This window comes from Pongo pygmaeus, chromosome 16 (genome assembly GCF_028885625.2).
Source record: "Pongo pygmaeus isolate AG05252 chromosome 16, NHGRI_mPonPyg2-v2.0_pri, whole genome shotgun sequence".
Lineage (NCBI taxonomy): Eukaryota > Metazoa > Chordata > Mammalia > Primates > Hominidae > Pongo > Pongo pygmaeus.
In genome coordinates, this window is record NC_072389.2 from 45,599,828 (window position 1) to 45,614,646 (window position 14,819).

At 50.9% G+C, this 14,819-nt stretch overlaps 1 protein-coding gene across 5 annotated transcripts in view; it reads left to right on the forward strand.

Annotated features, from left to right (window-relative positions):
* The window catches only part of IVD (isovaleryl-CoA dehydrogenase), a 30,666-nt gene that overhangs the window by 6,879 nt on the left and 8,968 nt on the right, over positions 1-14,819 (forward strand). For 2 of the 5 annotated variants that reach the window (XM_054450260.2, XM_054450261.2), the window contains exons 7-12: positions 295-391; positions 2,184-2,277; positions 2,694-2,775; positions 3,369-3,473; positions 3,581-3,653; positions 6,056-9,179. In XM_054450260.2, the coding sequence (XP_054306235.1) occupies positions 295-391; positions 2,184-2,277; positions 2,694-2,775; positions 3,369-3,473; positions 3,581-3,653; positions 6,056-6,189 (585 nt within the window). In that variant the 3' untranslated portion in view covers positions 6,190-9,179. Of the gene's footprint in view, positions 1-294; positions 392-2,183; positions 2,278-2,693; positions 2,776-3,368; positions 3,474-3,580; positions 3,654-6,055; positions 9,180-11,340; positions 13,327-14,819 lie in introns of those variants that run through there. The other 3 variants (XM_054450264.2, XM_054450262.2, XM_054450257.2) reach the window with 3 other exon arrangements.

The window sequence follows — 14,819 nt, forward strand, 5'->3', positions numbered from 1 at the left end:
AGGGAAATAAGGCCAGAGGGGTCAGGAGGGCTCAGGGAACTGAGCATATCATTGAGAAAGAACTGTCCCCATGAGAACTGGGGAGAACACAAGCTAGTGGCAGAGGAGGCTGGGATCAATCTGGGGCGTTAGCACCGGAAGGTCCTGGGGGGAGCATAGGACTAGGATGCTGCCATGCTGTGCAGGTACAGGGACTCAATAGGAAGGTGGGTGCCTTCTTCCCAGGGGCCTTTACTTTACCAGGCCCCCTTGGGGTTATTCTGTAACCAGGATCACCTTTTGTTTCCTGTAAAGGGTATGCCTGGCTTTAGCACCTCTAAGAAGCTGGACAAGCTGGGGATGCGGGGCTCTAACACCTGTGAGCTAATCTTTGAAGACTGCAAGGTTCCTGGTAAGTAGCAGCGAGAATCGGGGAGCCCCTCTCCTGACTCCCTTCCAGGCTGATCTGGCTGTTCTCAAGTTGAGAAAGCCTCTGGGTTAGAGAGGCTTGGCATTGTTAGTGCTTCAGTGACATGTGGCTAGGCTGTGAACTGGGGCTGCTGGACAGCGCTCCTTCCTGGCCAGGGCCCTGCAGCGGCATGCCTGACTGACATCACACACTCCACGTAGGGTCTGTACTCAGTAGCCGGAGGAGAAGGGTCAGACCTACCCTTTCCCACTGATGTCCTGCAGTCTTCCTGTACTTTCGCCCATCCACTGCATGTGAGTAACTCATTAACTCACGTTTTTGTAAAATATTTTAAAAATGAGTTATTCATTTTTAGCATTAATGATGCTAAGAAAAAAAACAAAACAAAACATCTGAATCCACTGATGGAAGCCAGACTCAGTAGAGAGAAGACAGTTCTGTTTGAGTATGAGTATTTTCTCCCCCGAGGTGTAACTGAAATGTGACATGGTGGAGCACTGTGGGAAAGCCAGCACAGCCATCATGTACTAACCAGACCAGGGGCATGGATTTGTTGTTTGGGGTTTTTTTTTGTTTGTTTGTTTGTTTTTTTTTTTGAGAAGGAGTCTTGGCTCTGTTGCCCAGGCTAGAGTGCAGTGGCGTGATCTCAGCTCACGGCAGCCTCCACCTCCTGGGCTCTAGTGATTCTCCTGCCTCAGCCTCCCGAGTAGCTGGGATTACAGGCATGCGCCACCCTGCCCAGCTAATTTTTTTTTGTTTTCTTGAGATGGAGTGTCGCTCTTGTTGCCCAGGGCTGGAGTGCAATGGCGCCATCTTGGTTCACGCACCCTCCGCCCCCTGGGTTCAAGTGATTCTCCTGTCTCAGCCTTCTGAGTAGCTGGGATGACAGGCACACACCACCCAGCTAATTTTGTATTTTTAGTAGAGACAGATGGGGTTTCACCATGTTGGCCAGGCTGCTCTCGAACTCCTGACCTCAGGTGATCCACCCGTCTCAGCCTCCCAAAGTGCCAGGATTATAGGCCTGAGCCACTGTGCCTGGCCAGGGGCATGGATTTGATCAACAGTTAGGTTTGCTGTCTGCCTCAGCCATGTACCATGCCTATCACCGACAGCCCAAAAAAGTGTGCTTTAATTACAGGGAGCATCCAGGGAGGGGGAGCTGTGCAGCTCCTTCTTTGTTGACAGGAAAAAATTCAGCTAGCATTAAAGGCAGGTCAGTAGTGTCAACTCGTTTTCCTGCCCACACCTCCCAAGGCCATCCAGTCTCCTGGCTTTACTGGGTGGAGAGGTGCTCAGCAGCTTCTGTCTCTAGCTCTGAATGGCCTGTCTCCTGGACAAAGAAGCTTTCATGGACTACCCTGCAGGGAGGTGACATTGGACCAGAGCTGACTCCACCTGGGGGAAAGAGTAATTCTCTGGTTTCTTTATAGGTGCCTGTGTAGAAACAGTCAGGGAGGGATTGGGTGACTTCTAGACCAATTAACTTTTCTTCTTTCCCATCCAAGGGAGTCCAGAGAGGGAAGGGAAAGATCTAACAACCCTGGGCTTTGTGGTTGGCCTCGTGGATGGGGTGGGAGTCCTGGCAGCTCCACTTCTGACTGGAAGGGGTTCACTTGATCCTTTTCTTTCACCTGGAACCTTAGTTGAATAAAGGTCAAGTGACATATTTTAGTGCCTTACTTGAGAGCCATGTTTCCAAATCTAGTACCTTTGATAAAAGTGAGGAGGCTGTGGACAGCTCTCTCCCTCTGACCAGCACTTATCCTGGCAGCTGCCAACATCCTGGGCCATGAGAATAAGGGTGTCTACGTGCTGATGAGTGGGCTGGACCTGGAACGGCTGGTGCTGGCCGGGGGGCCTCTCGGGTAAGTGTGAGGCTTGGGGGAAGCTGGGCTCTGTCGGCCTCCTCAGCAGGTGACCCATCATGAGCAGCAGCAGCCTTCCCCTTGCAGGGCCAAAGGGAGCTGCCTCCTGGCCCTGCATTCTCCTGGGAGACAAAAGGAACCTCCTTCTCCCATGTTGAATTTCTTCCCACAGCAGGGAAATATCATTAAGTAACAGACAAAAGGCCTGAGGAGCAGGGTGGCTTACTCGGCTGTGAAACGACACCTGGGCTGTCACGCCCCTGCACCTCTGGTCAATCAGTGCCGTAACTGTGGCAAGACTTCCTGAAGTTGCTTTTCTCCTCCCTGGGATTCTGGCCTTCCCACGCTAGCATTTTGCCACCACACCCGGTGGTGGGATGAGGAGGTGCCCACGGGGCCTTTCTCCTTTTTGACAGGCTCATGCAAGCGGTCCTGGACCACACCATTCCCTACCTGCACGTGAGGGAAGCCTTTGGCCAGAAGATCGGCCACTTCCAGGTGAGCCGAGTGCTTTTGCTGACACGTACTCTTCGACTGGGCTAAAGTTTTCTTTGAAAAGAGAGAGGAAGTGAGGTGGGCACCATGGATATTTACTGTCTCCTCTAGCAAATTGAGCTTGACTGGTTGGAATGCAGGCTTCCTCAGCATGCAGCCTGACTCTGGAAGTCATCAGGAAGTTCACCACATTGCCACCTCGATTCCTGTGCGAGGTGGATGAACTAGACATTGTAAGGTTGGAGAGCAAAGCGTGCAGGTTGTGGGGGCAGAAGGGAAAGAGGTTGCTATTTGTAGTTAGACCTTCTGGTCCGAAGAAGCTGCTGGAAGGTAATAAGCTGGAGTAAATGGTGCCTTGGGAGCCATGCCTTTCGGAGGCAGTGATGGCCACTTCAGGGTGTAATGCGGGCTGTTGAACAGCCACTCTCTGGCCCTAACTCCCACAGCTGCCTCCATCTCCATCATCCTGGGTAAATCCCATCTCCTCTCCATGCCCCTGCTTCCTCATCTTTGGCTGTCTTGTTGCCGTTGCTGACCTGCTTTTGGTAACTGAGAGTGTTCCAGCATGTTGACCTGTGACATCCCTTTGTGCCCAGTTGATGCAGGGGAAGATGGCTGACATGTACACCCGCCTCATGGCGTGTCGGCAGTATGTCTACAATGTCGCCAAGGCCTGCGATGAGGGCCATTGCACTGCTAAGGTGAGGGCCAGCCTCAGTCGGGGAGAGGCGGGGGCAGTGGGCCAGCTGCTGGGACTTACTGTCTGCGTGCCTCGCAGGGCCCAGCTGACCTGAGCTTCCTCCCGTAGGACTGTGCAGGTGTGATCCTTTACTCAGCTGAGTGTGCCACACAGGTAGCCCTGGACGGCATTCAGTGTTTTGGTGAGTGATCCCCACTTCCCACTCCCAGGGCTCCCTCACTCCTAGGGCCTGTGGCTGCTTCAGAAAGCAGTTTCGGGGCGGGCGTGGTGGCTCACACCTATAATCCCAGCACTTTGGGAGGCCGAGGTAGGCGGATCACCTGAGGTCAGGAGTTCAAAACCAGCCTGGCCAACATGGTGAAACCCCATGCCGGGCATGATGATGCATGCCTGTAATCCCAGCTACTTGGGAGGCTGAGGCAGGAGAATCGCTTGAACCCGGGAGGCAGAGGTTGCAGTGAACCAAGATTGCACCATTGCACTCCAGCCTAGGTGACAGAGCGAGAGGCTGTCTCAAAAAAAAAAAAAAAGCAGTTTCCTCTCCACTTCTCCACTCCTCACTATGTGCTTATGCTAGGCCCAGCTGAGCTGGGACCTTCGGGCTCTTTCTGTCCCAGTTACGAGGAGGAAATGGAAAGCAAATGAGAAAACTGCTAGATGCCAGGAGTTGCTGCTGCCTTCGGCAACACCCCCCACTCATCCTCCCTGCCTCATAGACGCTAGGAAATGGGAAAGGGAGATGTCTCAGAGGTAGACCATGCTTGTTTCCATGCTGTGTGGTGGTTAAGAGCACAGACTCAAGCCAAGCAGCTGAGGTTTGAATCCTTGAGCTGCTATGCCGGCGTCCTCTCATCCCCATTTGCCATGCCTGTCAGTGGCACCCCTCTTTCTTTGTCTGGTAACCTTAGCATTCTGGGTGGCCTTTCAGCCACAACCTCTTGCCCACCCTACCCCCAACAAGGTACAGTAGTCCCCTCTTCTCCTCGGCTTTTCTTTCCACAGTTTCAGTTAGTGTGGTCAACCAAGGTCCAAATATACTAAATGGGTCTGGGTACGGTGGCTCACACCAATAATCCCAGCACTTTGGGAGGCTGAGATGGGCAGATCACCTGAGGTCAGGAGTTTGAGACCATCCTGGCCAACATGGTGAAACCCCGTCTCTCCTGAAGATACAAAAATTAACCAGGCGTGGTGATGCATGCCTGTAATCCCAGCTACTTGGGAGGCTGAGGCAGGAGAATCGCTGCAACTCGGGAGGCAGAGGTTGCAGTGAGCTGAGATCATGCCGTTGCACTCCAGCCTGGGTGACAGAGCAAGATTCCATCTCAAAAAAAAGAAAAAAAATGTCTGGCTGGGCACAGTGGCTCACACCTGTAATTCCAGCACTTTAGGAGGCTGCGACCGGTGAATCACCTGAGATCAGGAGTTCGAGACCAGCCTGGCCAACATGGTGAAACCCCGTCTCTACTAAAAATATAAAAAAAAAAAATTAGCCGAGTGTGGTGGCAGGAGCCTGTAATCCCAGCTATTTGGAAGGCTGAGGCTGGAGAATCACTTGAACCCAGGAGGCGGAGGTTGCAGTGACCGGAAATTGCACCATTGCACTCCAGCCTGAGTGACAAGAGTGAAACTCCGTCTCGGAAAAAAAAAAAAAAAAAAAGGCCGGGCGCGGTGGCTCACACCTGTAATCCCAGCACTTTGGGAGGCCGAGGCAGGTGGATCACCTGAGGTCAGGAGTTTGAGACCAGCCTGACCAATGTGGTGAAACCCCATCTCTACTAAAATACAAAAATTAGCTGGGTGCGGTGGTGCGCGCCTGTAATCCCAGCTACTCAGGAGGCTGAGGCAGGAGAATCACTTGAACCTTGGAGGCGGAGGTTGCAGAGAGCCAAGATCATGCCACTGCACTCCAGCCTAGGCAACAGAGCATGACTCCTTCTCAAAAAAAAAAAAAAAAAAAAAAAGCTAAATAGAAATTTCTAGAAATAGTTCATAAGTTTAAAATCCACGCCATCCTGAATAGCTTGAAGTGTTGTTCCATGCTGCTCTGTCATGTTTGGTACGTGAATTGTCCCTTTGTGCAGCCTATTTATGCTATGTGGGCTACCTGCCCATTAGTAGTCACCTAGGGTATCCAATCAGCTGTCCTGATATCAGAGTGCCTGTGTTCAAGTAACTCTTATTATTTTGCTCAGTGGCCCCAAATTGCAAGAGTAGTGATGCTGGCATGTCATAATAGTTCTATTTTAGTATTTGTTATTATTGTTGATCTCTTACTATGCCTAGCTCATAAATTAAACTTTCTCATAAGTATGTATGTATAGGGAAAAAAACAACATATATATGGGGTTTGGTACTATCTACGGTTTCAGGCATCCACTGGGGTCTTGGAATGTATCCCCCAAGGATAAGGAAGGACTAGTGTATTCCCCACACCCCTCCCTCTTGCTACCTTTTGCTGCTTTTCTTTAATCACCTTCTCCTCCTGTGGCCTGTTTCTATATACTTGGCATTCTGTTTGCTTTCTTTGTTTTGCCCACTGTCAATCACTTCCTTTCTTCTCTGCCCAAACCCTGGTTGCAGGTGGCAATGGCTACATCAATGACTTTCCCATGGGCCGCTTTCTTCGAGATGCCAAGCTGTATGAGATAGGGGCTGGGACCAGCGAGGTGAGGCGGCTGGTCATCGGCAGAGCCTTCAATGCAGACTTTCACTAGTCCTGAGACCCTTCGCCCCCGTTTCCTGCACCTAGTGGCCTTTCTTGGGAAGTAGAGATGTGGCGGCTTTCCCATCCTGCCCACAGCAGGCCCTCCTGCCCAGCTGCTCTTGTCAGCCCTCTGGCCTCTGGATGAGGTTGACTTCTCCACAACAGCTCCCAAGCATCATGGGCCTCACAGCCGGGCCTGTGCCACGACTAGTGTTCTGTGATTTAAAAGGGATTCAGCAGGAGGCATATTGTCTGGGGATTGTTGGGACAGGTTTTGGTGACTCTGTGCCCTTGCTCTCTAACTTCTGAGCCCACCTCCCAGGATAGGCACCTGGGGGCATGCAGGTACCCACCTCTTTCTCTTGGGTGAGCCTCTGGCAGGGAGATCTCTCTGCTCAAGCACAGCAGAATCATGGCCCCTCTCCATGAACTGGAACTTGGTACAGGTTAAGTATCCCTAATCCTAAAATCTGAAACACTTCTGCTTCCAAGCATTTTGGATAAGGCAAATTCAACTTTCAGTCTCTTTTCTGGGGGAAAAAAATAATAAACCTACCCTAGCCAGGCGTGGTGGCTCACGCTTGTCATCCCAGCACTTCAGGAGGCCGAGGTGGGTGGATCACCTGAGGTCAGGAGTTCAAGACCAGCCTGGCCAACATGTGGAAACCTCATCCCAACTAAAAATAGAAAAAAATTAGTTGGGCATGGTGGTGGGTGCCTGTAATCCCAGCTACTTCAGAAGGCTGAGGCAGGAGAATCACTTGAACCCAGGAGACGGAGGTTGCAGTGAGCCGAGATTGTGCCATTGCACTCCAGCCTGGGCAACAAGAGCAAAACTCTTCAAAAAACAAAACAAAAAAAACCTGGCCCTTGTTTCTTCCAGTTTCTAGAGGTATCAGCTCCTAGCAGCTTATGAACACATATGCTTGCTTGGCCAGGCAGGGTGGTGTGTGCCTATAATCCCAGCACTTTGGGAGGCCAAGGCAGGTGGATCACTTGCACTCAGGAGTTCAAGACCAGCCTGGCCAACGTGGTGAAACCCCATCTCTACTAAAAATACAAAAATTAGCCAGGAGTGGTGGTGCACGTCTGTAATCCCAGCTACTCAGGAGGCTGAGGCAGGAGAATCACTTGAACCCGGGAGGTGGAGGTTGCAATGAGCCAATATGACACCGCTGCACTCCAGCCTGGGCCATAGAGCGAGACTCTGTCTCAAAAAAGGAAAGAAAAATAGGCTGGGCGCAGTGGTTCACGCCTGTAATCCCAACACTTTGGGAGGCCGAGGCAGGTGGATCACGAGTTCAGGAGTTCAAGACCAGCCTGGCCAAGATGGTAAAACCTCGTCTCTACTAAAAATACAAAAATTAGCCAGGTGTGGTGGCAGTCGCCTGTAATTGCAGCTACTCAGGAGGCTGAGGCAGAGAACTGCTTGAACCCGGGAGGTGGAGTTTGCAGTGAGCCAAGATCACACCACTGCACTCCAGCTTGGGCGACAGAGCGAGACTCTGTCTCAAAAAATAATAGGCCGGGCATGGTGGCTCACGTCTGTAATCCCAGCACTTTGGGAGGCCGAGGCGGGCAGATCACAAGGTCAGGAGTTCGAGACCAGCCTGACGACCAACATGTGAAACCTCGTCTCTACTAAAAATGCAAAAATTAGCCAGGCCTGGTGGCACGCGCCTGTAATCCCAGTTACTCGGAAGACTGAGGCAGGAGAATCGCTTGAACGCAGGAGGCAGAGGTTGCAGGAGCTGAGATTGCGCCATTGCACTCCAGCCTGGGCAACAGAGTGAGACTCTGTCTCAAAAAATAATAATAAAATAAATGAACACACATGCTGCTGAGTCTGCAGGGGGGCAGAGCAGAGGACAGCGTGCTTTTGTGTGATGTTGGAAGACTGGCTCCTCCTGTACAGCACCTCTGAGTCCTTGTGCACCACCCTGCCACGGGCACCATCCAGTCCTGGCCATGTGACCACCCATAGCTGACTGGGCAGCAGGCATAGGCCCTACCCGAGCAGGCCAGAGTTGGCTCGCCTGACTCCAGCTGAGGCTGCCTGTGTACATTTCTCCAGATACCCTATGGCTAATTTTGTTATAACTGCACAGTGGCTGCCGCCATTTTGTATTAAATATATTGTGAAGCAAACCTATCTGGGGAGAAGCAATCTACTTGCCGCTGCTTCCTGTCTAGATCCAGCTTGTGTCCTTGGAGAGTGGCTGGTCCAGGTCCTATTCCTGTCCTCCAGCCCGTTCTTTCATGAGGGACAGGAAGGTAAAATCAGCCCTTAGGATAGAGGTCTCAGCCTCCCTTTCCCAGATCTCCCAGTGAGTTTTAAAGGAAGCAGGGAGCCCAGAGTGCTAAGTTCTTACAGCTAGAAGGAAGCTTATAGATTTCTGAAAACTGCCCCTATGTTTTTAAAAAGATCAATACAATTTGACTTTCTCAAGGTCAAAACGAATTAGAATCCAGATCTGCTAGTGGCAAAAATGGGGGTGTTCTGAGAATTCCAGCTTTGGGGCCCACTGTACAGCAGTCTGGATAGAGTGTGATCTGAGAAGGGAATGGGTCTGGGTTGTTCCACCCCTTCTGAGTTCTGAAAAGAGGGAACTGGTTTTCTTGGCTCTCAGCGCCTATCCTGGCTTTTGGTCCTGGCCTGCAGCCAAGTGCTGTTCCTAGCCTGAGGCTTGAGACAGGTGGGGTGGGCTCCTCACCAACCCCAGTTCAGTCCCATCCTGAGGGCAAGATCCTGGGCTCATAGGCCATCCCTTTCACTTCCTTGTCTTGCTCCCTGCTGTGTTGGAGATGAATGTGACTAAAAGGGCCATCTTGCTGGCTTAATGTGTGGCTGGAGAGACCAGCCTGGAGACAATGTGGCAAAATGGGGCGCTTCATCCAGTCTATCTAAGCCCTGTCGACTTGGGGAGGTGATTTCTTTCCTGGTTCTATATGTGAAGCAAAATAAATGTTTTAAAATTAAAAGCAAAAAAACAAAATGAACCATGCAGCCTGAGTGGTAAATGGAAGAACAAGGGGCACGTCTACTTTGGTTCTTGTGGGCGTGTTTGGTTTCCTACATGCATTGGGCAAATCTGCAGCACCAGCTGCCAGCACTGCTCCTTCCTGCGGCTGGCTCTTATTCCACTCCAATTTTAGGCAGGTCACACTATCAGGGCAGCCCGCTGCTGTTGATGCTGCCTGCCCTGTGGGAGGGCAACAGAACCTTGGGATGTTTTTTTAGCGTGGTTTGAGCACACCCCTTATCAGAATTTGGCAACCTGGAATAAATGCAGGTTCCTAGATCCTGCCCCAGACCTAATCACATCCCCAAGGGTGATTCTACAAGGCAATCTTCTACAACCACCATCTGGGTCCTAAAGCAGGCTTCCCCAGGAGCCTAAGTCCTAATTCTAAATCCATATAATCTAGTGATAACAATCCCTTGCCCATGTAACCCTCTCAAGTCTGAGATCCTTGATCCTTGCACAACCGAGTGCAGGAGGCAAGGTTTCGCGCAGGGCCCCCTTTCAGAAGACCAGTAAGGTGAGTTGCCCTCGGTGGGATGGGACCAGACCTGGTGTAAACGCACCGCGCGGTCTGGAGAGAGGTTCCCAGTCCCCTGCCTGCCGGGTGGGAGCTGGGACCTAAGACCCAGGTGGTCATCTGTCGCGACCCCCAGCCTAGGGCAGGTCCAGAGTCCTTCATCTGACCCTCTCCCTCGAGGCAACGCGCTTCTTGGAGCGTAGCACTGGCTCGCCAGACGCAGCTCGGGTGTCGCGTGGAGCTCGCCTGACCCCTGCCGGCTGCCTGCGGGGTTGGGTTGCAAACGCGCGGAGCCCGCCTATCTGGCCTTTGCCTGGGGTTCAAGGCCCCCAGTTTGGGATTTCAGGACTCAACGACGTTTTGTTTTAGCCAATAAGGACATTAAAGGGAAGAGGGGTTGGGGGAAGCCTATCCTCTATTACCATCATTTCATACAAGGCTTTTTTTTTTTTTTGAGACGGAGTCTCGCTCTGTCGCCCAAGCTGGAGTGCAGTGGCGCAATCTTGGCTCACTGCAAGCTCCGCCTCCCGGGTTCACGCCATTCTCCTGCCTCAGCCTCTCGAGTAGCTGGGACTACAAGCGTCCGCCACCATGCCCGGCTAATTTTTTGTATTTTTAGTAGAGACGGGGGTTTCACCGTGTTAGCCAGGATGGTCTCGATCTCCCAACCTCATGATCTGCTCACCTCGGCCTCCCAAAGTGCTGGGATTACATGCGTGAGCCACCGCGCCCCACCGGCCTTTTTTTTTTTTTTTTTTAAGACGGAGTCTCACTTTGTCATCCAGGCTGGAGTGCAGTGGCGCGATCCCAGCTCACTGCAACCTCCGCATCTTGGGTTCAAGCGATTCTCGTGCCTTAGCCTCCCAAATAGCTGGGATTACAGGCATGTGCCACAATGCCTGGCTAATTTTTGTATTTTTAGTAGAGACGGGGTTTCACCATGTTGGCCAGGCTGGTCTCAAATCCTTGGCCTCAACTGATCCACCGGCCTCAGCCTCCCAAAGTGCTGGGATTACAGGCATGAGCCACCGTGCCCAGCTAGGCCAGGATTTTTTATTTATTTATTTATTTATTTTTGAGACAGGATCTCACTCTGTCACCCAGTGCAGTGGCGTGATCTCAGCTTACTGCAGCCTCTATCTCCCTGGCTCAAGAGATCCTCTGGCCTCAGCCCTCCCCCTTGCCACACCCCCAACCCCCCAGTAGCTGGGACTAGAGGTGTGCACCACCATGCCAGACTAATTTTTGTATTTTTTGTAGAGCCGGGCTTTCACCATGTTGTCCAGGCTGGGCTCAACTCCTGGGTTCAAGTGATCCTCCCGCCTCCACTTCCCAAAGTGTTGGGATTATAGGCGTTGAGCCAGTGCGCCCAGCCCTTAAATTTTTGTATATGCTTTATGTTCATGGTTTTAAAAAGTACTACAGTTTTTAAAAGCTTATTTAAAAAAATAAAAGTCCCCTGTCCCTCCTATCCCCATTCCCACTCCCAGGAAAAAAACCGCTTTTGAATCTTTAAGGGGCTTCTTTCGATAATTCACTTCATACCTCTAAATGACATGCTTACTTATTGATTTAATTGTAAGCACTTTTAAGGATAGTTTTTGTTTTTGTTTTTAAGACGGAATCTTGCGCTCTGTCGCCCATGCTGGAGTACAGTGGCACAATCTCAGCTGACTGCAACCTCCGCCTGCCGGGTTCTAGTGATTCTTCTGCCTCAGCCTCCTGAGTAACTGGGACTACAGGTGCACACCACCATGCCCAGCTAATTTTTGTATTTTTAGTAGAGATGGGGTTTCACCATATTAGCCAGGCTGGTCTCAAACTCTTGACCTCATGATCCGCCCGCCTCGGCCTCCCAAAGTGCTGGAATTCCAGGCATGAGCCACCATGCCCGGCCCAAGGATAGTTCTTTAAAGTGCATACATTTGATTTATGAGAAGTTATGCCCATACTTTTTTCACTTCCTCGGGCCAGCCCTGTCCACGGGCCAGTGTTTGGGAGCCCTGAAATCAGGTGGTGCAGAGCCCCATTCACATTCCTGGCTGTCTCCAACCCCTGCCCACACTTGGTACCCAGAGCCTACAGCCACACTAGTGCCAAGTGGGAGCTCTCTCCCTGTGTGTGCCACTTGGTTACTCTTGCAGGGGGCCATTCCAGAATTCGGCCTCTTTCCCTCACCCACCACCCACCCACTCTCAGAGGCGAGCCTGGTATCTCTTAAATACTTCTTGGAGCTTAACATCCTGCCAACTTGCCTCCCTTCTTCCAGGCCATGCACCTCAACCCTTCCTCTACACTGAACCAGTGAACTATCAAGCTCCCCGCAAATTCAGTGGCTCCCAGCACCTAAAAGATCTAAGGCTTGGCAAGGCAAATATGACTCTAATCCCCCTGGGCCTTCCCCTTCTGCTGCTTCCCTCCTTCCCTGCTGAATGTTCGTGTTCTTGTTGCAAGGAGTCCTCACTGCCATAGTTCTCATCCCTGTGCCTTTGGTCTGGGGCAGCTCTGGAAGTCCTTCCAGCCATTCAACCTTTCTCTTGCTTCCTCATCTCTAAAGCCTCAGGCCAGGGCCTGCCTCCTTCAGGAAGACCTCTCTTCTCCAACCTTCCCTCACTCCTCTGTCTCCATCTCATCCATCCTGGGTGGGTACCCTTCCTCCTTCTCCCTGGGCATATCTGCACTGATGGGCTTGCCACACAGTTGTTTATTCCAGTTTTCCCAGCATTAGGCAGGCTATGAATCTGAGAGCTAGGACTGTGATTTGACTGTCTTTACATGATCACCATCTAGCACAGTTCCTGGCATGTAATAGGTGCACAACAAATGTTTATTGAAAGAGTAGATGAGTAGTCACATGACACTTAGCTCACATTTTGCTGGTATACTGTTACTTGTGTATGTGGTCCTCTCTGAGTATACTATAAGATCTTTGAGGTCAAAGACCCTCTCTCACTTATCTGAACTCTCCCAATAGCACCCGGGGCTCACAGTAAGTGCTCAGTGTCTATGTTCATGCTGAATGAGTGAAATGACAGGTGGGCCAGAGCCCTGGCCTAATCCCAGCATTGGCAGAAACAGCAGGGCCAGCCGGCTTTGCCTGGCCCTGTTTTCTCCAGGCCTTCCCACCCTAGAGTGGCCAGAGCCCAGCCGCAGAAGGGAGGCCCTCACCCCCATACTCCTCTGACCCACTCAGAGACAAAAGGAAGCTGTGCTAAAAGACCCTGACCCTCCTCTGCTAGCTGAGGACCAGAATGGGAGCTGGAAGGGAAAAGGGGCAAAGCAGAGCCACATAGCCTTTGTGTTTTTGTGTGAAATGCATGGTATATATGGGGGAGTACATACATGCACATATGCAGTGTGAAAAATAACAAAACAACCTCCTGTGTACCCAACACGCAGGTCAATGAAGAGAATATTCCAAGCCCATGTGCCCCTCCTTGACATATTCTCCCCAGGGGAGCCACCATCCTGAATTTGGTGATCATCCTCCCCTTACCTTTCTCAATGGCTTCCTGCCTCTGTATAGATCCCTGAACAATATTGTTTAGGTTGCCTGATTTCAAACTTTCTATAGCTGGACTCATACTATATATATATATTCTTCCATGTCTTGCTTTTTGGCTCATCATTGTATAGTTTTTGTTTTCTTGTTTTTTTGTTTGTTTGTTTCTTTGTTTTTCATTTTGTTTTGAAACAGGGTCTCACTCTGTTCATGATCACGGCTCACTATAGCCTCAAGCTTCTGGGCTCAAGCCATCTTCCCTCCTGGGCCTCCTAGGTAACTGGGATTACAGGGGTTTGCCATAAAGCTCAACTAATTTTTTTGTATTTTTTGTAGAGATGGGGTTTCATCATGTTGCCCAGGCTGGTCTCAGACTCCTGGGCTTAAGGGATCTGCCTGCCTCAGCCTCCCAAAGTGGCCTCCATGCTCAGCTCTTTTAAATTTTTTATTGTTTTTGAGACAGGGCCTCACTTTGTCACCCAGGCTGGAGTGCAGCAGCACAGTCATGACTAACTGCAGCCTTGACCTCCCGGGCTCAAGTGATTCTCCCACTTCAGCCTCTTCAGTAGCTGGGATTGAAGGCCCAGTCCGGCTATTTTTTTTTTTTTTTAATTTTCTTAAATGTTTATAGAGACAGGGTCTCACTATGTTGCCCAGGCTGGTCTCCTGAGCTCAAGCCATCCTCCTGCTTCAGCCTCCCAAAGTGCTGGGATTACAAGTGTGAGCCACGGTGCCCAGCTTCATTCATGTTAATGAGCAGGACTGTAATCTCTTCCATTTTCTTTCTTGTGTAGTATTCCATAATGTGGAAATACAACAATTTAATTGTCCATTCTACTGTCGATGGACATTTGGGCTGTTTCCAGTTTGGGGCTATTCTAAAACATTCCTGGCCAGACGCGGTGGCTTATACCTGTAATCCCAGCACTTTGGGAGGCCGAGGCGGGCGGATCACCTGAGGTCAGGAGTTCGAAACAAGCCTGGCCAACATGGTGAAACCCCGTCTCTACTAAAAATACAAAAATTAGCCGGGTGTGGTGGCAGATGCCTGTAATCCCAGCTACTCTAGAGGCTGCAGCACAAGAATAGCTAGAACCTGGGAGGCAGAGGTTGCAGTGAGCTGAGATCGCACCATTGCACTCCAGCCTGGGTGACAGAGCGATACACTGTCTCAAAAAGAAAAAACCATTCCTGTGGGTATCTTCTGATACAGATGTGCAAGTGTTCCTCAAGTCATAGTCCCAGGAATATAATTTATCTGTTGTAGGCTATGCACCTGATCAACCTTACTAGATAATACAAAACTGTTTTCCAAAGTAGTTGTGGGTCTATTAGAATGATGCCACCAGAGGTGACTTGGGGCAAAAGTTGAATGCCAGCCCCAGGCCCAACCCCATGAGCTTATTTTCAGCAAGGGAGAGAAGTCAGATGGCAAGAGTGTGCATCTGTGCATCGCTGCTTCCCCAGCCAGGCCCATAAACCACATGTTGAACAAACCTTTATAGGCAAGCTACTAAGACCCATGCACTGGGCGATGGGCTGGGGAGATGGTAATGATTTAGCACAGACCAGCCTCAGAGAGCAACAATTATGTT